This window comes from Calonectris borealis, chromosome 26 (assembly GCF_964195595.1).
Source record: "Calonectris borealis chromosome 26, bCalBor7.hap1.2, whole genome shotgun sequence".
Lineage (NCBI taxonomy): Eukaryota > Metazoa > Chordata > Aves > Procellariiformes > Procellariidae > Calonectris > Calonectris borealis.
The window spans coordinates 1,847,704-1,871,908 of NC_134337.1; the positions used below are offsets into that span (position 1 = coordinate 1,847,704).

The following is a 24,205-nucleotide window of genomic DNA, read 5'->3' on the forward strand; positions in this document are numbered from 1 at the left end:
GTAAATATGCACGGCAGCAGCTTGGCTGAACGTCCAAGACATATGGCTCTAACACCAGGCAGCGATTTGCCACGGTCCGTCCAGGTAGACGGACTGCATTGCATTCCTCTAAACTGATTTCTCCTGTGCTGCCTCCTTTTCTGTTTTTTCTTTCCTCCCCTTTGTAACGACGTGAAGCATGATTCATGCTATTTTCCAGCTACTGGAGCGTTTGCTGACCAATTTAGCCAGCAGACAAGCAGCAAGTAAAACACCACGGATGAAACGCTACGGTGGGCCAGGGTAAGGCTTGTTGGCCACCAAAGGATGCAAAACAGCACTCCAGAGCACTTTGCTAGTCGTTCCTCCCCAGACCTCGCAGTCCCTTCTGCTTTAACCTTTTGGCTTCATGCAGATAATTTAAGGCCACAAGTTAGGAGACATCCCTGTGATCTAATATTAGATGATAAGCTTGTTTATGTTTTTGTTGCTAAGAGAAAGCTGGAGCTTTGGAAACACTGAAGCAGACCAAATGCTACTGCAACAGCTGCCAGTGGGAACTGAAATCCATATAGTGCTTCCCTGACAACTGTTTGCCATTTTCCTTTTTTATTTTATTTTACTGGAATTGGTCTCCTTCCAAAATAAGCTTTTCCCATTTAGGTGACCTCTGCTGTTTCTCTAGGTCCATGTTTCCTAGTTCAAAATGTGCAGGCAGTTCCCCAGTCAGTATATCCTGCTGTTAGAACATACATTCATAAATAAGGTTTCCTCCACCCACAAGCACAATGCATCATTGCTGTGCTTTTCTTCCTCTCAGTAGTTTCAAAGCATCAATTAAAGGTGGGAGGAATTTTCTGGTGTTTCTCTTTACATTACCATAATTCATAGGAATAGTTCTCTAACAAAAATGCAGGAGACAAACAGATCTTCTGTATTATTTATAGAAACTGATTCGGCAATAAATGCCAATGCAGTAATATTAATAGATGCTCTTTTGGGCATCTACAAGTACTATCACAGTCAAGTTCCCTGTCTGCAGACAGTGCCAAAAGTCTGGGAGGTTTTGTGGAGCCCACTTCTCCACGGAAAAATCTGAAGCTTCTGCAACTTGATTCTGGGCTTGCCAAAATGGAGATACTGTTGTGAAACGGTCTGAAGCGTGAACTTAAAGCACAATACTCACTCTGTCCTCTTTTGCACAATCTTACTTTGCACCGGCAGTATCTTTTGGCAGCTCATCTCAATTCAATTGCAAATGACACCAAGCCAACTGACCCCTAGCAAAATGACGAGCATACAGAGGCACTCCTAATATTAAACGTGAATGTTCTTATAGACAAAAATACTCTGCAGTAGCTATTTCAAATTATGTCCCTGCATACGGAGTTGATAAATGTGGCTTATCCAGAATGCTTGCAATACCTTCAAAGCACTCCCTGTGCTAGCTCTGGAAAAAAAGAAAAAAAGCCCAAACAGCATTAAAAGTTTGAGTATTTTCCAAATAGCACAGACCACCTTCTTTCTTGGATCTGCTGCAGCTGAAGCAAAGAGAAGCTGGCGGCAAGCATGCCCTCCCTCCATGGGAGAGGTCACGTGGCTGACTGCAGATTACATGGCACTGCTGAGCTCTACCATCTTTATCTTTGCAAGCTGATAATTTTCATTATTGCTTTTCACATCCCTTGGCTTCGGGCCATTTAAAATATGTCAGAGCACTATCTCCACTCAGGAAGGTCTGTATTTTAAGTTATTATTTTAGTTCGGAAGAATCTAATTACCGAAAACACTCCATGAACTGGTTGCTAGTTAGAAATACACAGTTCATTGCTGCATTTTATTTATTACCATTTACTTTCATCAGAAGAGACAGATTTTGCAAAAGTTACCCTGTTTGCAGGAATAAGTATGGATCATTTGATATTCTATACTTAAATGCACAAGGTAAATTTCCTTTGAAAAGAGCACTGGCTACCCCAGTTTGTATTTCCCCAGTCTTAAAATAACATCATACGATAAGAAAGAGATACCACCACCTAGATTCAGAGTAATTCAAAATGCTGCTACTGCTGGAATAGCCTTGGTTGCACATGGTAGACTTCTACCTCTGTGCTAAGTCTTCTTTTATAGTCAGTCGAAAGAAATGCATGCTGCTAGAGTGCAGTCCCTCCTGTATCACACATCTACACGCTCCAGGAACGTTTGTTTTCTCCCACTAGCTACAGAGCGAATCCAGGGGACTTGTACAGCAAAGATGTCTCCATCGGGGCATATGTAAACTTAGCTGAGCAGAATCAGAAGGCTGGATTTTATCTCAATGTGTCTCAGTCCAACACTTTTTCGGATGGGATTCATATTACAGAACCTACTGCAAGCAGCTACTGGGCTGTCTGTCCCTCTATATATAGAGGCCTTAGGGATTGAGATTAGTAGCTGAGATAACTACTGAAGAAAAAGGCTGAGACACTGAAAAGACAAGCAGAAAATTATGAAACTCAGTTTAACCTACAATCCACTGATGACGCAGTTCAAAACCTCAAGATGGAGCAGGGGCAGCACCCTGTAACTCCACAGCACCTAAGAAACCGTTTTTACACCCCCACCATCACCACCATGTGAACCTGATGATAGAGGAGGACCAACACACACCAGCACTCTGCTCACTAACCTTCTGCGCTCCCTGGCTTCCTCAGCTGAGAAGTCCTTTCCTGTAGTTGAGGCAGCACCGGCATTCGCAATACCATTAGCAGAGCCGAGTATAGCACGATTTGTGATTACACCTAGGGGGGTGCTAGTAGAGATGCTCTCTGTATTTTTCTCTACAGCAGAATCAGTTTGTTGCCTGAAAGGGGCTCTGAAATAGAGAAGACATAATGGAAAGCAAAGCAAGTGAACTCAACTGCTGATCGAGACCAGCCACCTCAAGGGAGCATTGACAGTTCATTCTCCTCGTTCTAGACTTGTGTTTTTGTGGAGAACAGCACACATTAAAATGAGCTTTTAAAAACTTGTAGAAGAATAAGCAGGAGGAATTCATAGTCTTCACATCTCTGTTTATAGCAAAAATGATTAGAAAATGTACCTGGTGAATAAGCAGAAGGAATGAACTCCAAGAGCTTGCACACTGAACGCCCAAGAGCAGCCTGAGCAACACGTAGCGTCTCTAACAGGGTAGCAAGAGGGCACAATTGACCACTCCAGTGAGCGAAGAAGCTAAGGTCACATACGGGCTGTTAACTGCCTGCTGGTGCATATGCACTACTGAAACTGTCCAACGTAACCATTCTGGGATTTCTTATCAGTGCTTCCCATGTGGAAGCACATTTCCAATCCATAATCCACTCCAGAATTCAGAACTTCCAACCCAAATGCTGGTTTTCTGCAGCGTTATCTCAGCTGTGAGCCGTTACCTGGTATATTGGCGGGCTGATGCAGTAGTGTTCGCACCGAGAGATGTGGGACAGGAAGAGACAGGTTGCCACGGGGTGCCCAATGAGGTAGATGAACCAATGGTAGTGGGTGAGGTAGCTAGAGATGTATTGCGACTGGCTGAAATGTAGGGACTGCTGAGGTCACTACTTCTACCAAATGAAGCACTGTAAAACAGCACAAAATCACGTCCTTCAGAGCACAGTAAATATTCAACAGAACATCACCACAGCTGGGCTCTCAGCTGGAAAGGGAGCAAGTATTACATCTTAGCAAACCATCTGCAAGGAGATTAGAGTACACCGAGTCGCTGCAGGTCGCTCACGCAGGCTAGCGCTAGCAGCACCCCTCTTAGCTGAGCCCAGCGAGTTTCAGTGAGAGAATAACAGCGTGGAGGTAATCGGTGAAGATCAGGGAAGGGAAAAACCCTACTGCAGTGAAAGCTGCGCACACAGAGCACCCCTATGTACTGGGGAAAGGTAGAAACAATGAGCAAGGATGAGGTTGCTTCAAGCAGGGAAGGGGAGAGTGACATAAGCAGGTCCGGCTGCATCACCTCCTAAGGATGCCCGGGACTTCCAGTTTTAACAACTTGTTTTCAGTGGCTTAAAGCTTTGCAAAGATGATCAGTTCAGGCTTTAATTTTCTTTAAGGCATGTTTGGCACAAACTCTGTATTTCTGGAAAATAGCTAGCAAAACTGTCCAAAAAAATATTCCAGGATGAGCAGGGGAAATATATATTTTTGCCAGTTTAAAACAAAACCCTTAAAACCATTATTACTGAAAAGCTGTAAGTGTTTAAGTGCTCCTACTTTGGAGAAGAGACAGGAGAGAAGGAGAAGGGCTCTATACGAGGATGTACCCTTTCGCTTTTTCAGAGAAAATCCACCCTAAGTGGGATAAGTTGCACACCTCTAACAACAGACTTGATGAAATCTGGCAAAATCTCCTCATTGCATGTGCCAGAAACCCACATACGGGCTGCTCGTTGCCTGCACAGAGCAAACGAGCATGCATGCATGACCCAGGACACTGCCACGCCTTGCCCAGCAACTGGTATTCCTGGTTGCTACTGGTCTGACTGTCTGCAGGATCAAAGGCAAGGAAGGCTGGAAGGCTGCCTCTCACCTCCTGCATCCTAATGACTCCCATGCCAGCGCACATGGAGTACGGAGGAAAGTGGCTGCACCAGGAATAAAAGCTGACCTAGAGGAAAAGCAGACCGGGACAAAGAGCGGCAGGTTTATGGGAAAGCCAGGGACAACAGACTGGACCTGGAAGTCAACACTAGAGCAAGAGTCAGAGAGAGCAGCCAGAGGCCGAAATAGAACTCGAAAGGGGCAGGACAACAGCCAAGGACAGGAGGCTGGAGGAAGGATCCAGTCCAATCCACTTAGGCAGCCAGTTTAGAAATCAGTTTTATATGCCAAGGCCCCCAGCCAGCCCAGAACAAGCAGCTGGTCCCTAGACAGTCAAAGGAGAGACTGGGGCACCCTGGAGGGCCTCCACGGGGAGGAACCTTACATTTGGGCTCTTCAGTTGATGGCTGTTTGCCATATCCAGGTCACAAAGGAACAAGTAAGTTATTGTCACCAGGTAGCAACCTCCACCGGACCCTAAACAAAGCTTCCTCTGGAAAGCCGGCGCCTGCCCGGAGCACTGGGGAGCAGGAAGTCCTGTTGGAAGCAAGTGCCTCCCTTCTTGGCTCTCTGCACCAGAGGAAAAGGCCAAGCCCTGGAGATGGGCTGGGAGGAGGGCGAGAGCAGGGAGCTAAGCCTGGATGGTGTGGGCGTGCAGAGCAAGCGGCCATGAAGTTGCAGAAATGAGTGTACTGAGAAGACGATGGTAGTGGAGCGTGTGCCAGGAAAAGGAACAAGAGGAGCAGCAGGCGAAAAGGTGGTGGCAACCCTGGGGGAAGCAGGGTTGATGTGGCACCATCCTAGGAGACCCCAAGGCAGAGACGCTGGGGCACGAGGGGTGGCTGCAAAAAAGAGAAGGAATTTGGTCAGGAAGGGAGGACACAGGAGAGTTATTAAGTAAGACCTGACAAGGACTGTCTTTCAGAAGGGAGAGGTAATGGGTGAAAAGGGGAGACAAGAGGGTGGAAGCACCACCAGGTGCCTGGTAGAGCAGAGATGTGGGGGAGCTGAGAGGGGAAGAAGGAGGAGGAATGGAGCAAAAGAGCATGGGGATGGCATTGTGATAACTCCTGCACGCACATGCCCTGGGTCGGAGGAATGTGGTGCTGGGGCATCATGCACACACTCCTGCTCACAAGAAGGGAGCCAAGGCATTGCCAGCTCTGCAGAATTCACCTCCCCACCCGTCACCCTGCATGAGTGGCATTGCACGGTTTGAGGAGGACTCTAAGGCATTTATTCAATTGTTCACATTTGATGTGAACAGGACCAGAAAATTGCAAGAAAAAGGTTAGCCCGGGAATCTTGTTAATGAACAGCTGTGTTCATATGAATCTGCAAAAAGGAAGATTATGAATTTATGCTAAAGAATTTGACATTAGAAATAAAAAAGGCACTGACACACTGCTACTCGTTCTCTAACATAATCACCATAACATAACCATCAGGGAATGAGCAATGAAATGGAAAGCAACATTTCAAATCAATAAAAAGAAATACTTCTGAAAACAGCTAAGGCAAGTACAATTCAAAATCTTAAAAGCCTTCAAACCTTAAAAAGCTTCCCCATATGCTAATAAAAAAGGTTTGCACAAAACACATAACTATTTTTTTTTAACACGCTGCCATAGTGTATTGCGGAGATCAAAACAGGATTTGCTTTGGCCACAGTGGTGGCTATTAAGGACAACAGTTAAGTATAACCCCTGGCTCCTAAAATCATGATTGCTGGAAGCAAGGAGAGTGTGGGAGGTGGAAGACTGCTCTTAAGTTATCCTAGCTTTTGCAACTTGTCCCTCAAAACCAGTTGCTGTCAGAAACAGAGTCTGCACTGCATGGACTGTTGGCCTGACTCGCTGTGATGGTTTTTATGTGAACAAAACCAGTAAGAAGGTGTTAGCTGCAAATATGTAAAATGAAGGAGAAACTAACTGTGTGAAAAAGCGATTTCATTTTGGTGTGTGTGATCCCTTCCTGTGAGGCATCTCTTACGGCTGATGTCAAAGGAAGTATGCTGAATTAATTCGTTCTGCTATGCCAGTTTTCCTCCAAATCTTTTAACATACAGGTGACGTGAACTGGCTGTTTGAAGGCCAATACGCATTAAAAAGGAGAACAGGCTGTCAGAACAGGGCTCTGCGCTTTTTTGGGCTATTGGTACACCCATAGAGAAAGTAGAATGAATGACAGTCACTACCATTACAGAGAGCGCTTTAATATTTGCTTCAACTAAAGCTGAAGAACATTTGCAACATTGCTGCAAGTTATTTTGTTCCCTTTTAGAAGAAAAGCCATTCTCAACATCTTAAGATGATCTGTTGCTGTTGTTTACTCTTTGTTTACTCTTTGTTTGGGGGTCATATAAAGCACTTATAGAACATAACTAGGTATTTAATTGAGATTAGTTAAATGCTAAGGGAAAGGGTAAATGCAGACGTACAGAAGTCCTCCTCTCAGTAACATCCAAGTATGTCATGTTCACTTTAATTCTTCCTCTCTCAGAATGAGCTTTATCTTTTGGAGTTGCCTTCAGAGTTTTGCTAATACTTGGAAATGACAAAGAGCTCATCCTTTAACAGGCAACCAGGTTCCCTTCCTCATCTTGGAGGCTGATGCACAAGGCTGCAGAAATCAGAGGTTCAATACTATTATATTTAATTTCTCTGTGCTCTTCTATAGAAAACCATATGGAATAGAGGTCAAATTGATCATGATTTTACTGTTTGTACATACAGTGCAAAACCATTGATCTCTTTAAAAAAGTACACTTTGATCCTACCTGGCAAAGCTATTCTCTGTAATTGCTTGTAAACGAACATTCTGCTATGAAAGGCCAAAATTCAGCCTTTATGACAAGAGATCGGAATTAGTGAAATACCATCGCCAGCCAAAACCTTCGCTAGTCTCTGTACAGTTTAACCAAGGAAATACAGTACAACTATGTGAATGTAATACTAAATCTGGTCCAGGATTAGCTGAGATGAACAGTCAATGTTTGTAAAATTTTAACGGACAGCCATGTTAGTGACTGGACTGTCTCTCACCCAGATTAGGGAACAGTAAGGCATGCCAGCAGGAGGCAAAAGTTTTCCAATGTAATCAGCTGCGGCTTGTCGGACTGCCTTTAGAGAGAGACAAGCTATGGAAGTTGGCCTGTCATCACGTCCCAGGATAGACGTGAAGTCACTGGAATGGATCAGCAGATCAGAAGTCTACTGCTTGAAGTGGCTATCTGTTTCACCTTGTGTGGAAATGGGTCTGTACGTGCTCAGCAATTGGACAGACGTATCCTCGACCACAACTTACCTCTACCAGCATAAGTACTACAACACAAAAAAATCTGCCTCTTCCCAAATATCTCAAGCAATTGTTCCATCTTCAGGATAGTTATTTAGTTCAGGGTCTAGAATTTGGTGAAACACAATCTAAAACCTTGAAATGTTTCTGCCTTTTTCCTTAAGCACAGATCAGACGGCTTTGCAGCGTGACATGTTTATACATGCTGTTTTGATGGTTTCCAGTATTAGCTAAAATAAAGGTGAGGTGACGGAACTGTACTTTGCACAAAGAGCTGATCCTCCTTCTCGCAACTGAGATGAAAACTCAGCAATGTATTATTTGCCTTAACAGAGCAGAGCATTCATTCACCTCATTCAGAGACAGCCATTATCTGGTACTTCAAGGAAACCGAGCCTCTGCCTTCCAAAAGGGTAAAAGGTACTGCCAATTAAAGAAGTTATGCACAGGATTGCTTTCCTGATTCTGCTTGGCTAGTTTACCAAAAATCAGCCTCTACAATTTCACATATGCTGTGCAGAAACTGCTTCCTTACTGCCACAAGAAAATGGCTGGAGACAGCAGTCTCTCTCCTTAGCAAGCGCTGTAAGTCATGCACAAGAACACTGCCACTTTTCTGATAACGATGCCATAAACATGGACTAATATAAACCAAAATTAGAGATGAGCTACAACTTACCTGTCAATTGCTATTTGAACAACGCTTTCAAACTGTAATTACTTTATTCTCTTTTTATGATCAATTTTTGGTTTATTATCTGACCATAACACTAGCATAAAACTGAGAAAACAGTTTGCATTTGAATTATGTGAACAAGAGTATTTAAATTCAGTTCAGCAATTTACAAATCAACAAAAATGATGGCCTTTAAAAATACTATTTAGCATGACAAATGTCGTCAAATCTTATGTCCTGCTCTCAGCAGAAGAGTGTCCCAAGGCCAGTTACACTGATGCAGTAAGCAGCAAGCAGAAGGTTGAAGTTTGGGAGGCTTGAACAGAACTGACTGCCTGGGAACCCAGGTAAGGCAGAGTGGGACATACCTTTTCAAGTAGGTGGATACGTAGGTAGTAGGTGCACCAGAATGGGGAGCTTCGTTTCCCTTTGATTCATCCCTCCACGGCTGCCGGGTGTAAGAGCCGCTCCGCACTAGGTTAACAGCTGATTCTCTAATGCAGGAGAGAGCACGAGGTTTGTTTAGAAAAACTTTTGGAGTCTGCTTTTGCCTCCTTTACAGTTCCACAACACAAATCCTTCCCTTACACCTATGTGCACCGGTGTTCACAGGTGACAGAACTCACTGAAACACCTCTTCTGGCCTTAACATCAGCTTCTGTTATTGCCAGCTGTATTACTTAAGAATCACCAGATAATATAATGTTTTGCATAAAGAGGAACAACATCCTTTTTAGTCAAAAAACTTGCAATTGAAATTTAGATTGTCCATAAAAGTAATTTAACATATTAAATAATGTCATCTGACATTCTCTCTGCCGTCTTGTATCAAACAACACTGCATAAATGGACAGATATTGCAACTGCAAGTGAAGTGTTTATTCTCTGAGGTATCCAGGCAATGACAGTAAAGCAATTCAGTATGGCAAATCCTTTGCTATACTTAGCAGCAGAAAACAACAAACAAAATATTTAGCAATATCTAAATCTACTTGACAAGTTATCAATAAATTACCAGTAGTCCTATTTATCATAGTTATCTGAAATCAGGGCTCCTTTTCCTAATACACACTTTGGCAGTATGTCCTATTCTTTTCTGGTCTTGGACAGGACCTCGGGCTTGTAACGCGACACAAATCCATTCACTTGTCAGCCTGCAATTATTTTTCACTTTTCAATTGCCGTGTCCATGCTGATGCCCCTTCAGACACCTGTGGGTTCTGTGAAGTGAAACTCAGCTGTTTTGAAAGGAAAGAATATTGGGAAAAATCTGTACTACACAGTACATCTGGGCACCATCTGTTCACGCAGGCCAGTCCTCCTCATTCCCTACTTTACCAAGCAAGGGACACTTATCAGCAGTCAGCTGGATGTGCCACTCAATGCAAGCCACTGCCAAAACCGCTCAAGCTTATCAGCAGACACAAATTGTCTGCTAAACTCCAGATCACAGTGACTGGCTGAGATTAAGCAAGAACACAGCAGGGAGGTTCCAGCAAAAGATCAGCAAAGAATCTCAAACTGTGCTGAAATTCTCTCAGGGTGGTCATCTGACTTCTTCACAATTACAGTTCACAGTGACTCCTCTGTATGTGCCTTTCTACCACCATTGTGGAAGTGGCTGGAAATGAGGCTAAGCTCAAATTTTACTCCTTCTAGCACAAACTGTGAAGAACCTGTTTGTAGCGATCAGCTCCTCAAATATATCTTGAGATACTAGATATTTATGCCATTTATACTGTGGTTCTGTCCAGGGGCAACTACACACATTCACCGTAAAAACAACCCCTGCGATGGAAACAGTTCCATACACGAGAGAGTTCACAAACTAAAGTGAATCAAAAAATTTAGATTGTCCATAAAAGTAATGGGCAGATGTGTGAACAAAGGGACTGAAGGTGACAGAAGAACAAGCGTAGGTGCCAGCTACAAAATAAGGCACTTCCATATAAAAGGAAAAAGTATGCATAAATCTACTTTCCTGGATGGAGACCATATATGTATGAATACAGAGGTGGAGAAACCAGCCGTTGCCCTGCTCACCTAAATGAAGAGCAACATACTAGAACTTTTATAGATCAGAGATAGCTCTCGATATTGTGAATTCCCGTTTACTTAGGAGTGCAGAGAAAATATATGAAGCATGAATATAGAAAAAAGGTATTCCGGAGGAACTATCGACAGGACAGAAGCTAGCATTAAGTTCAGTCTGTCTCACCTGTTTTCTTTTTCTTCTATATCGCTCGTACTGCTTAGTCTTCTGGGGGCTATTGTGGCAAGATAGCTCTTGTTGTCTTTATCCTGGTGAAGCAAAAGAAGTACTTCGATGGCACATCTGTTACACTTTCAGCGCGTTCAGTGACAACTAAATTCATATCCGAATTTCTTCAACTAAGAAAGCATTCTCCTGTCTAAGGACAACTGGTTTAAGGCATTTTCTTGGGCAACACATGCCACAGCATAAAAGTTATCAGTTCTGAAAACGATTTCCTGAAGAGCACGCTAGTGAATAAAAGCAGCTTCTAACTAGAACTACTTATAAATCAGAGAAATCATAAAATCATAGAACAGTTTGGGTTGGAAGGGACCTTTAAAGGTCATCTAGTCCAAGACCCCTGCGACAAGCAGGGACATCTTCAACTAGATCAGGTTGCTCAGAGGCCCATCCAACCTGACCTTGAATGTTTCCAGGGATGGGGCATCTACCCATGGGCAGCAAAATTACAGCTAGTGAATACATGGGATGGGATTCACAAATTCAGCTGGTGGATACAAGAGGAATCCATATAGATGACAGTAAAGGAGAATTTCCACTGCAGGTATGTGCTACTGTCTGGATTAGATATTTTCTGGTAAAGAACAGGCCATGCCAGACTGGCAGCCCTTGTTCACTGGCAGCCCACTCCAATCCGAGCAGGAATTAGGTCAAAGGGGCACCGAACTCTGGTTCTGCAAGAACAACTGATAGGATAGGAATAATTTTCAAAAGACAAAAAAAAGAAAGAATGAAAGAGACCTAGGTTTGTTATGGATACAAAACCCAGCAATAACTCAAAATGAAAGGGAAAGGGTCTTAAACCTGTGAGGTAAAGTCTGCTCAACTGGGATGCACTAAAACATCTTTGCTGAAAGCCAAACCTTTTCTTTGTTGTCTAATAATGCAGATATCCGAGGACTTGACGAAGAACGGTAGATAGAAGAAGTCTTATCTCTCTGTGCCTCACGAGTAGCAGCGACTTCACTCAACATGTTGTGACTGCCAGTCTTCCGCAGTCCCAGCCGCCACGATGAAGGCGACTCATCCTTCTGCTCGTCTGACTTGCTGAGCCAACTGAACTGTAGAGGAGAAAAAGGGACATTTGGAAGAAGTAAGAGCACTGCAAGGCACAATCTAAGGTCTGAAAGTGTTTCAACAAGCCCCAATTTTTGCTGGGCTACACTTGTAAACATAAGATGGAGTGACTTTGGTTTCCTGCTTAGCTTTAATTACAGAACATAGCTCAAGGTGAACTCACAGGGATGCAAACTGCTGTAGTGCCCTCATCCCCAAGGACAGATGAGGAAAGAAATCTTGTGTCATTGTGCAGCTCCCTTTGCCTACACAATGCCCTCCTCCAGCTTTGCAGAAAGAATATAAGGAACAATGAAGCTTTTATTAGCACCCGTTTAGGAAGGGGCAATCATTCAATAAAGGCAGAAAACCAAAAAAAGTAATCGACTCTTTTGGGACTAGCTGCAAATAAAACCCTTACACAGATCAAACTGGAGAGAGTCCAAAAGAAGCCATTAAGATCATCAGGGAGCTGGAGCACACAACACGTAAAAGGGAGAGACTGAGGAAACCTGGCTTGTTTAGCATGGAAAAGAAAAGGCAAAGAAAGGATTTAATTGCTTTACTACTTGGGGGGTGGGGTTTACAGAGGATATAGAACCAGACTTCTTCTCACCAGTCTACAGTGAAAGGAGGACGACACCAAGTTGGGCGGGAGTGTTGATCTGCTGGAGGGTAGGAAGGCTCTGCAGAGGGACCTGGACAGGCTGGACCGATGGGCCGAGGCCAACTGTATGAGATTCAACAAGGCCAAGTGCCGGGTCCTGCACTTCGGCCACAACAACCCCAGGCAACGCTACAGGCTTGGGGAAGAGTGGCTGGAAAGCTGCCCAGAGGAAAAGGACCTGGGGGTACTGGTTGACAGCCGGCTGAACATGAGCCGGCAGTGTGCTCAGGTGGCCAAGAAGGCCAATGGCATCCTGGCCTGTATCAGAACTGGCGTGGCCAGCAGGAGCAGGGAGGTGATCGTGCCCCTGTACTCGGCACTGGTGAGGCCGCACCTCGAATACTGTGTTCAGTTTTGGGCCCCTCACTACAAGAAGGACATGGAGGTGCTGGAGCGCGTCCAGAGGAGGGCAACGAAGCTGGTGAAGGGCCTGGAGCACAAGTCTGATGGGGAGCGGCTGAGGGAACTGGGGTGTTCAGCCTGGAGAAGAGGAGGCTGAGGGGAGACCTCATCGCACTCTACAACTACCTGAAAGGAGGGTGTAGCGAGGTGGGTGTTGGTCTCTTCTCCCAAGTAACTAGCGATAGGACAAGAGGAAATGGCCTCAAGTTGTGCCAAGGGAGGTTTAGATTGAACATTAGGAAAAATTTCTTTACTGAAAGAGTGGTCAGGCCTTGGAACAGGCTGCCCAGGGAAGTGGTGGAGTCACCATCCCTGGAGGTATTTAAAAGACGTGTAGATGAGGCCCTTAGGGACATGGTGTAGTGGGCATGGTGGTGTTGGGTTGACGGTTGGACACGATGATCTTAGAGGTCTTTTCCAACCTGTATGATTCTATGATTCTATGATTCTATGAGGAGGAGGAATAGACACAAGTTCTTACACGGGAAATCCCAACTGCCATGAAGGAAGACGTACCTCCTGGTAGGAGCGATGCTGCACTGGGGCAGGGAGCAAGAGAGTGGGACATCTCTATCCTCAGAGACTTTTCAATACTCAGCTGAGCTCAGGTAGTTCAAAGCAACATGACATAGGTTTGAAGTTGGCCCTGCTTCGAGCAAGAGGTTGGACTCCAGGCTCCCAGTGGCCCTTTCTAGTTTAAACCTTTCTATGGTCAGGTAACCGCATATTCTATACATACGACAGAATGGACCTTCGTGCTTTTTGTTACGAGGCACTTCTGGCAAGCATATGTTATTCCTCAAATATACAAGTGCTTAAATGTACAACTTTAGTTATAGTTATCGAGTCTTACAAAAAGATGCCTACTGCCATTCAAGAATGGAGCCTGGGCACTGCAAGAGGTACTTCTGCAAAGACAGGGGCTCAACACCGAGTTGTATCGGAAATAAAGCAAACAAAACATTAGGAATTATTGGAAAAAAAAATAGAATATGAAAAACAACACCATTATGCATCTGTGTTACTGCAGGGTACAATCGCACCTTTGATAACACTCGCAGCTCGGCTCCACAGCCCAGAAGCAGCATAGAAGAAGGGGAAGAGATTCAGAGAAAGGCAACAAGAATGAGTACAGCAAGAGAGCTTTTGTATGAGGAGTTATTCAGTGTATCAAGAGTCTCCAGGCTGAGATATGACCAAGGTACACAAAATCCTCAGTGGCACATAGAAGGGTGAATAATGATCAATTATTCCTTGTTCCTTCCCATAAAGGAACTAGGGGGAGCAAACAAAACCAGCGTGTGGCAGACTCAAAGAAACAGGTGCAGGAAGCTCTGTATAATATGTAATTAAGCTGAAGAACCCTTTGCCACTGGACATTACAGGATCCCAAATGTTATGGGCACTCAAAAAGTGACTGCATAAATTCATAGAGGAGAAGACGAACAGGGAGTACTGAATACAAAAAACATCACAGGTTCAGCAAGTCCCTGAAATGCAAATTGCTAGAAGTGGGAGAGACGTCCAGCTAGATTCTGTCTTCTCTAGTATCTTTTGATGGTCACTGCCAAGGGCAGGATACTGGGGTAGACAAGGCTTTTGGTCAAAGCTGATATAAGCATTATTATACCATATTCTACATAACACAAAACGTTTGACATTATCCAGAAAAAATGAAGCTACTGGGGAGCTCTGCCCTCAAACTCATTGACTCAAGACTGCAAAGATAAAATTATCACTGCAGCATTTTAGCGGTGTTTCTTAGCTAATGTTATTTTAATGCAGATGCACAGAGTTAATCTCCTGTATTCCACTAGCACTTCCAGTCTACTGAGCTACACAGCTCTAACACTTTAATGTAGTTTTAACACGTTCCTCAGTGAAAGCTCAAATCCACGTAAAAGCTGTCTTCTGTAATTTTTGAACAACATAGGAACAGCAAATATTAATAACTCCACAGATGGAGGGCAACACAAGCACTCATATTTTCCCATATAAAACCCAACCTGACAAAGAGAGTTACAGAAGAATCAAACATGTAAGAGAAGGTAAAGTAGCCAATCTTAAGTGATTGAAGTCAAATTAATAACTGCTTTGACAACAGGCCTTCTTCTATATCCTAACAGCCTTATTCTGGGTTAAACAGCTCAAACGAGTGAGAACAATACTCTGCAGCTGGGAAAAGGTTAACTGAAGTGCTCACACTTCCCAGTATCCTTCTACCTTTAATACTTCCCCTGCTAAATCAGCCTGAGTTGAACAACGCCCAGAGGAGCTCTATTTCATTTGATCTGGACGAGAAGTTAGACTTAGCAGCATGTCAAAACCAAAAAATTGTGACTAAGCAAGAAACATTTTCCCTGTAACATATACCTAGTGCTTCAGACTTTGGCAAGATGCCCGCATTGTATAGCTGTCCTCCATATTCTGGTGCAAAAAGAAACAAGCAGCATAAGATACCAGCCCTCAGCAGAACACAGAGTCTCCTGGTGCCATCTAGCTGAGTGACGTGAGAGCTGGAGAATTCAGATAAGATTTCAGTAACTCTACTTCATCTTTAAAAAGCTTTCATAGCCTAGCTATCTAGTCAGATGCAAACTTTATCCTCTCTGCTAACTGGGCTGTAACACCACGCCACTGAATCAACTGAGTTTGGCAAGTCAGAGGCACTTTAGATGATGATGCCAAATTCACTGCTGATGTATCAGCAGGAACCAGCTTTGGTGAAAGATCTCCTGCTGGTAAGAGATCGGCATCAGCTATCTCAGAACTGACAGCGACACAAAGCGCTTGCAGTAAGCAGGGTTTCTCTTGTGAACAGCGCAATTTGCTTCAGAGGCTAAGAGATTCAAGAGGAACCTTCTTGTACAAACGTCCTCCTTTGTGCCAGTCCTATACTGTTGTTAACACAGCATCTTTATCAAAATTGCATACTATCATGCTTTCCTAAATTCATGTCTTACAACTCCTCTGAAAATCAGTTTCAGAGCGTCCATTTCCCAGAAAAACCTACTGCTTTCAAGCTCTGTTGGAGTCCCCATTGATTCCAAATTCACTTACTCTTCTGGCAGATGCAGTGAAGGAGTTGGGCTCGGGTGGTGGTATTTGCTCAGTGATGCTAGGCCTGGTTTCATGGCTGGAGTGGTTGGCAAAGGGCTCTTCCTTCCTTTCTACAATTTTAAACAAGAAGAGAAACCAAATGTTTCAGTATTGCACTTCCAAGGCCCTTCTTTACAAGCACAGTGTGCACTAAACTCAAGATCAGAGTTGCTGTGACCTTAGAACGCCTTAGATCATAAAGATGACGTCAGTGCCAAGGCTAACCAGGGCTTTCTACAAAGAGGCTTTCTACCTACTAAAAAATACGATGGATACATTTGCCTTGCAAAGCTTCTGAATTTCATCCCCACAGACAAGCAAAATCTTTGCAGAAAGCACCTTAAGAAGGGCAAACAGATTTTTTTGTTTATTCACAATTTTGTTTCCTCTCAGGGATTGTTCTTCCCTTGTAACACCCGGGAAGAAGAGCAGAGCATGCCGTTCCTATTGCCCTACGTGAGTACGCATTACAGCACGCCTCCCCGAGCGGGCCTGGTGGTGGATTGCATTGCACGGTTCTGCTGCAGTTGCTTATGCTGATGGGCAGAATTTCTGGTCTTCTACAGCAAAATCCTAGCTACACGAAGCTAGGACTGATTCCCAACAAAAATCTTTAACGGGGCTCAAAGCAAGCTAAGCAAACACTATCAAAGCTCACAGCTGGCTCCCTGCTTGTTAGATAAGTGCAATCGTCCAGTATTAAAATTTTTTTTGTATCTATGCACCATGCTTGACGTAAGAACATCCACCAGACATCACCGGGGGAGAGGAAGCAGACGCTGTCTCAGGCAATAGGTTCAAGTGACAGGAGTGCACAGGGCTCCAAGACAACTGTTCACCAAACACAGCCGCATGCAAGGTGCCTGAGAAATGATGTACCTACACCAACAAAACAATGTTTTCCTCTCGCAGCTATGAGTGCCTCACACAGTCATGGTTTTGAAAAAAGAAAGTCATTTTAAGTGTAACCACCCAAACAGTACTAGCAAATGAGGTATGTGCAGTGAATAAAGATCTTCTATTACATATAGAAAGCAGTTTGGTATGGAGCATCTGTGAGGATGGCACCTTGGAGCGCAAAGATCAATCTTTCTGAAACAAATGTTCTCACTCCTAGAATATAGGATTCAAAGGACACAGAAAACAGAAAAGAGCAAGCCAAGAGAAACATTTAAAAATAACAGGCAGTTAGCAGGACTGACAGATCCAGAATTTAAAGAGACAAAGATGCATATCCCCTAGGAAGGTCTGCATGATATTGAAGTCTCAGCCACCCTTCCCTCTCTTTGTGTTATCTCAGCACTTCCAAAGTCATCTAAACAGAGTATTTAATTTCCTGAGCCTAACACGCAGATGCACTGCACTTTCAAACAGCCCTTTTCGGAAGGGGCAGTAGATTACCCATTTCTCCTGGCAGGCCTGACTTGGCATTCAGCAGTCCATGGAAATGCATACAGACAAAAAATTACATGCTGGCCATCTGCTGATTTCTTGAGAGTGAAGCCTGTAAAACACAGGAGAATCCTCGACATTGCAGGAAGGGGAGAACCGCCCTGACCTGACAGCCAGCAGGCTTTACAGGCTGGGCTAGATGGTGACTGGTAGCCCGTCCTGGAAGTTTATAGCGCAGAGGTCAACTTTTAAGGTCAAGCCTAATTACAAGGGCACAAGCTTAAGTGGTAATGACAGGTTGGAAAGAACTCTAACTGTGAGCAATGTGACCGAAAGGAGTCAATTGCAGAAGAAGGACAGGCAAAAGTACCTTGTACCGGCAGCGTGAGAGACTGCATGACCGCAGGCATCGTTGTCTTTAGGGGAGGATCCCACATTTCGGTTTACTAAAATTTCAGCAATAAACATTATGAATTCCCATCAAGGGAAACAGGTCAGGATTAGCTCAATCTCCCCAAAACAAATTCAGTGAGACTGAAAATTTAGTTCTCTAATTTTTCTTAAGTGTTTTTTTTGGGGGGTGGTTGTTTGTTTTTTTTTTTTTTAAACACTGAAAGCTTTCCTGGCCTGCCTTAATTCACAATAATTACCTATTGTAACAGTTACCAGCACAGATAACGACCAAGGAATTTTATACTGATCTTGTTGTTTATATACAACCCAATGCCAAATTGTTGATTGCCCTCAAGATTAATAAAATGCCATTACTGCACTTAGCTTCTTTTGTTTGAAGAACACAAATTTCTTACAGATTGTAAGAAACATGGTACTCTCTGAGGCACTCCTACAATTTCACTGCTCACCTCTTCAAATTTCTTCTCCTCCTGCAGTCTCTGCAAATTCCACAAATTTATCGCAACTTGAGACCCTCCAAAACATACCTCAAAATAAACTTCTGTATTATACAGCCAGCTTCTACTTTGTCCTCCCTTGTGCTCAGTTACCAAAGGAGTTAAATTTTTTTTTTTATTTAAAAAGATCACTCATAATAATATTTTGCCTTTTTTTTTTCCTTCATCTGGGCTTTGAACACTTAGGACAACAGTCATCTTCTATCTGTCCAAATTACAAAGCTATGTGAATTTTAAATCTCAGAAGAAAAGGAAGAGGAATAAGGAAATAATTTCCATGTTTTCAAAAACATGCCTCCTATATCCATCCAAGCATTTAAAATGTCTAGCAGATAATAAAGCATAATTGTTCTTAAGAGTGTGAATTAACTCAATAAGACGACCTGCTCTGGCTTTACACAAAATTTGACGCCGAGTGCTACAGCACTTTCCTTGCTGAAGGATCTTACGCTGTTCCTGAATCAGTTAAACACCACGTAGCTCCACTTCTTATAGCTAATACATACGTTAGAGGTGTTTTGGTCAAGTTCCTACCATGTTTACAAGAATTGGCACATAGCTATACAGGGCTGTTGTCTAGTAAAATTCTGATTTATGGAGCAAATAAATGTGACTTCTACTGCATACCTGTTTCTACCACTGACTTCGCTACATTTGCTTCATTTAAAAGCCAAAAGATTATTTCACCATGTTACTGTCATACCCAAATAGGTTTTTTCACTACCAGCTCTGCAAAGACCAGCCAGGATTCTCAACACCTCTCATACTGCGATAAACATCGTAATTGATACAATTAGCACACAGCTGGCAATTTTATTGGCACAAGAAGCAGGACAAAACTTTAAACTACACTTCTCTGCAAGGACTTATTTGTTAGTATACTGGGATACAGGCCAAGTAAGCTGACGTTAAAAGTAGTTTAACCATTAAATGCATCATAGTCCAAGATCCATTGCTCTTTGCAGAAATATGAAGTACAAGTAAGTCTTGGCTTACTGTAAAATTAAGTATCTTTATAAAAAACTTTGTGCTGCACATATACGCTATTTAAACAGCATCTTAATGGAAAAAGAATGCGATTGAAACGAAGGAAGTGGGATGCCAGCAATCTGCTATAATGTAAAGGCTAACATGACTTGACGTACTTAATCCTTATTTTCCACTAAAAAGTTCCTCATCTCTATAATTACACAGAACAGCTTCAACCCTTCATTTCACTTCTCCGATCCAAATACAACAGGCTATTACCTTCCTACATGTTCAATTGCATTTCTACCATCTTGCAGTAACTGAAGTGTTCATCCTGAAATTGGCCAACGAGAGAAAACATACTGTTTAAGAACAACTTGTGAACAATATGTTACCTTAAATTCAAGTGAGCTGGAAGTAGAAATTAAAATACTATCCACAGCTTTTTTTTGGAAAAGTTATCAGCTTTTTTAGTATGCTAGCTACAGAGCTCTCCATATTCTATACATATACAACGGAAGTAAGACTTTCAGGATGTCTTTAACAACTAAGCAAAACCCAAAAAAACCCAAAAAAACCCCACTTCTCAAACTGATCCACTAATATTGCTAGGGTAATTATTAAATCCAAGACTGTACTAAGCCTTACCTGACTCCTTTTCAGCATCTGATTCCGAAACTTCATCTTCTTCAGCTTCTTCCTCTTCTTCAGAACTAGAACTGCTAGAGTCCTTGTTCTCTTCCTCCATTTCCATGGACTTCAGCGTGTCTTCCTCATATAGAATCTTCTCTTTGCTGCAAGATATGGAAATTTTAAGGACTACCAGGCAAGCAAGTTATTTCTGAGTTCTACTTCTCAGGAACACATAGACATGATTTGCTACACATAGAATGAGCAAAAGGAAAAAATCCATTTACAGACTCAACACCCCAGCACTTCCAGCACTGCCCATTTGCCATGGATTCCAATGCCAGTCTCCCATTTCCTAAATGTGCAAGCATTTCTCGGTCCAAAAAAATGTGGTGTCAAATTGATGCTCAGCAAGAGCAGAAGCGGGGGGACTAAGCACCAGCCCAACTCCTTGTTCTACCATTCAGTGGGTACGTTAAGAAACAGCTAAAATTGTATTTGAGAGAGCTCAAATTTAAAAGAAACCATGAAATGAACATGAAGAGCAGTGAACTTTTAAACCAGCTGAGGCCAGCTGACTGCTAACAGATGAAGCTGGTCTCCTATTACTCTCTGTGCAGCCTCTTTTCAACCAAGAGAATCATAGAATAATAGAATCATAGAATAGTTTGGGTTGGAAGGGACCTTTAGAGGCCATCTAGTCCACCCCCCCCTGCTGTGGGCACAGACATCTTCAACTAGATCAGGTTGCTCAGAGCCCCGTCCAACCTGACCTTGAATATTTCCAGGGATGGGGCATCTACCACCTCTCTGGGCAACCTGTGCCAGTGTCTCACCACCCTCAGGGTAAAAAATTTCTTCCTTATAGCTGGTCTAAATCTACCCTCTTTTAGCTTAAAACCATTCCCCCTTGTCCTGTCACAACAGGCCCTGCTAAAAAGTTTGCCATCTTTCTTGTAAGCCCCCCTTAAGTACTGAAAGGCCACAATAAGGTCTCCCCAAAGCCTTCTCTTCTCCAGGCTGAACAACCCCAACTCTCTCAGCCTTTCCTCACAGGAGAGGCGTTCCAGCCCCCTGATCGTTTTCGTGGCCTCCTCTGGACCCGCTCCAACAGGTCCATGTCTGTCCTGTGCTGAGGGCTCCAGAGTTGGACGCAGCACTGCAGGGGGGTCTCACCAGAGCAGAGCAGAGGGGCAGAATCCCCTCCCTCGCCCTGCTGGCCACGCTGCTGGTGATGCAGCCCAGGACACGGTTGGCCTTCGGGGCTGCGAGTGCACATTGCCGGCTCATGTCCAGCTTTTCCCAAGTCCTTCTCAGCAGGGCTGCTCTCCATCCCTTCATCCCCCAGCCTGTGTTGATACCGGGGGTATCAGAGGAAAGAGACGTACTTGGTGAAGAGTCCGCTTTGAGGCTTGCCATTCATGTCAGCTTCAATTAGCTTATTCCTTGTCTCCTTCTCACTTCGCAACTGTCAAAAAGTCCAAGAAGATTGGAGAAAGAATGAAAAGAGACATCCTAACAAGCCACCTTAGCACAATCCAATAATAAGAGTTATATCCCATACCTTGTTAAACATAAGGTCATCCAACCTCGTTAAATGAAAAATACTGTGGATTTGTTTAACAAGCCAATTCAACAGATGCACATCTGCAAGAGCACGGCGTGTCTTGGACTAGAGCTCCATGAGGGCACAGCTACACACCCAGCGTGTCCTTAGACTCCAGCTGCAATTTAGTAAAACCTTCAGAGAGGTCTGCAATAGCCCCTGCTGAGACCGACTCAAATCCTGACTTCCACAGTACTCCCTGCATCAGCCCACGACAGACACAGCGCTGGAGGTCTGTCCACACGTGTTTGTATGCCTATGAAATCAGGCTAGATTCAGTTAAAAATCTGTGGCCTTTTTAGCTATTATTTACTTGCTCTCAGGGGAAAGCATTCAAGTATGCCCTGTACAGGCAACCGATGGATCTCCCAGGAGGATGGGTCACTTCTTAAATCTCTCGAATGCCAGCGTTAAGTCATCGCACAAGAATACCTGTGATCACCACAGCAAGTGAAATATTTTGCCCAGAGAGCAGCAATATTAATTTGGTCACCACTGATGGACAAAACAGTAACCAAAAAATTGTTTCAGTACCTTCTAGAAGCACAGACACAGTTGAGGTAGAAAAAGGGAGGCTCACTCCCTACTGCCTGGTAGAAAAAGCAATTAGAGGCTCACTTTTAAGGCTGTCTCTTTTGTGTCATGTCTAGCCTAGTTATTCTTTCTCTTTTGACAGGAGCTGACACCAGGCACAAGAAGCAAAAGCTGTGCAAATTCTGAATGTGGGAAAAGCTACATGGAGTCCAGTGAAGAGCCAAAATTTGGGGTACAGCATGTTGTTAAATAGAACAAACTGCTGGAGCACAAAAGGAAGTGCAGGAAACAGCCTGCTCCATTCACAGGTAATTCAGAGACTGCGAAAAAAAATCCAAACCCAAATCAAATTAATTGCTTCCAGCAAACAAAATCCCCTCTTCTCTCCAATAACAGCAGCAAATCTTTTAGCAAGGGTGGCATACTGTTCTGCTACAAGCCTTAGATTAAAAAAAAAAAAAATCTGATTTGAGAGCCATTTTCAAAGTGAAATAATGTACTTAGGGGAATGTTGTGGAACTGCCTATTTCATCCTTAACGAATGTAAGTTTTCTATTTTAAGTGATAAAAATGGCACATGATAAGCATACATGATAAAATGGCATGTCTATTAAAAAAAATCATATCCACTAAAAAAAAAAGTGTGACAAAATCTGGATTCTTCTCTTCTTCCCAGTTCTACTATAGCTTGCTACACTAATTCAATAAATGGAGAAGGTCTTTATATAGCGCTACTATATAGAGAACAAGGGGGGTTGCTAGCCCCTGTGAAGCAAGCCTAAAAATGGGCTAGCACCGATCCAAAAAAATTCTTGTCGTTGTTTTGCTTTTTCTTTTTCTTTTCTTCTGAGGAGTGCAGTTATCTGCAGAATCCTAGCGTAGTGAGATAGGAGGAAATCCAGAATACAACACTGATAGTATTTATCAACACCTCATTTAGGGAGAAGCTGATTAATTTTTAAAAAGTTTCTGTGAATGTTAAGGATGCTATTTAAGGATGACAGCAGCTGTGTTATGATCAGAGCTTGAGTTCTACTACCCACATTGTCAGTTCCTCAAAATACTTTACTGGGTGTTATCAGCAGTGTTCTCATTACGTCTGTGTCTGAATCCAACATTTTAAATGATACTTACTGATTCTTATTTTCTTAAAGAAGGTTGGTTTGTTTTTTGGAAGCACCCAAATGAGGTAATTGAGTCGACCAGATGAAATAGGAAAAAATGCAATCCAAAACCAACTTTCTGGCTTGATGACTGGCTTTACTTTGATCTTTTTGCTTTCCTTTTTCATGCCAACTTTCTTCCAATATCTCTATTGCATTATGAAATGGCAATTTAATATGGTTTTGAAATCACCAATTTTTTTAGTCCAGAATTCCCTGAAGTTTATAATTTCTTCTCACTCAATCAAAAGTCTCTCTATTGTAAGAAATGCAGAGATGGTAACAGATCTCTTTCTCAACAATGACAGCATATTTCCTTAGATGCAAACACAAAGTTGACTTGGGTAATCGCTCATTAAGAAAAGAGCAGTTTGACACTAGAGAGCTTGCCAGCTAACAAAAGCAACTGCAGAATAATAACAATTCCAAAGATGAACTATACATTCCTTACCAGTTTACATAACTCTGCATGTCAGCACGCTACTGACCTTCTTGATGCAGTCATCCAGTTTTCTAGATTTCTAGCTATTAAAAATATCGGTGTAATTAAAGATGCCAAATGACTAACAAAAAAAATAGCTGGGCCTCAGCTTCCTGCGTCTGTTGACGCCATATGTCTTAGAGAACACCTGTGCGTGAAAAGGAAATTGGAGAGGTGGAAAATGATCTGCCAGAAACTCACCACAGTCTGTTTCTTCTGCAGCATTTCCAAATGCTCAACTAGGCCCTCATCAGCCACATCGAACGGCGTCTGGCCCTGATGCAATAAGAGAAGACAAGAGGATATCCAATACGGCATGGTGTTAATATTAAAAAAGCACTAGTTACCAGTGAAGAACAAAAGTGCACATGCTCCGCATCCTCCCTCCCCAAATGCTGAGTCACATACTCTGCTTCACTCCAGAGCGGGGAAAGCCACGCGACAGCGATGTAGTTTTATGACTCAATCCATGATCAGAGCAACCTTAATCTTGGAAGTG

The 24,205-nt window shown here is 43.2% G+C and overlaps 1 protein-coding gene across 5 annotated transcripts in view; it reads right to left on the bottom strand.

Moving 5' to 3' along the window:
• The window catches only part of PPP1R12B (protein phosphatase 1 regulatory subunit 12B), a 126,675-nt gene that overhangs the window by 60,068 nt on the left and 42,402 nt on the right, over window positions 1-24,205 (bottom strand). For 2 of the 5 annotated variants that reach the window (XM_075174400.1, XM_075174403.1), the window contains exons 6-14: window positions 23,908-23,982; window positions 21,311-21,390; window positions 19,941-20,086; window positions 15,982-16,091; window positions 11,660-11,857; window positions 10,740-10,822; window positions 8,890-9,015; window positions 3,390-3,575; window positions 2,648-2,833 (exon numbers count right to left, since the gene is read on the bottom strand). In XM_075174400.1, coding sequence (XP_075030501.1) covers window positions 2,648-2,833; window positions 3,390-3,575; window positions 8,890-9,015; window positions 10,740-10,822; window positions 11,660-11,857; window positions 15,982-16,091; window positions 19,941-20,086; window positions 21,311-21,390; window positions 23,908-23,982 — 1,190 coding nt within the window. Of the gene's footprint in view, window positions 1-2,647; window positions 2,834-3,389; window positions 3,576-8,889; window positions 9,016-10,739; window positions 10,823-11,659; window positions 11,858-15,981; window positions 16,092-19,940; window positions 20,087-21,310; window positions 21,391-23,907; window positions 23,983-24,205 lie in introns of those variants that run through there. The other 3 variants (XM_075174401.1, XM_075174404.1, XR_012677399.1) reach the window with 2 other exon arrangements.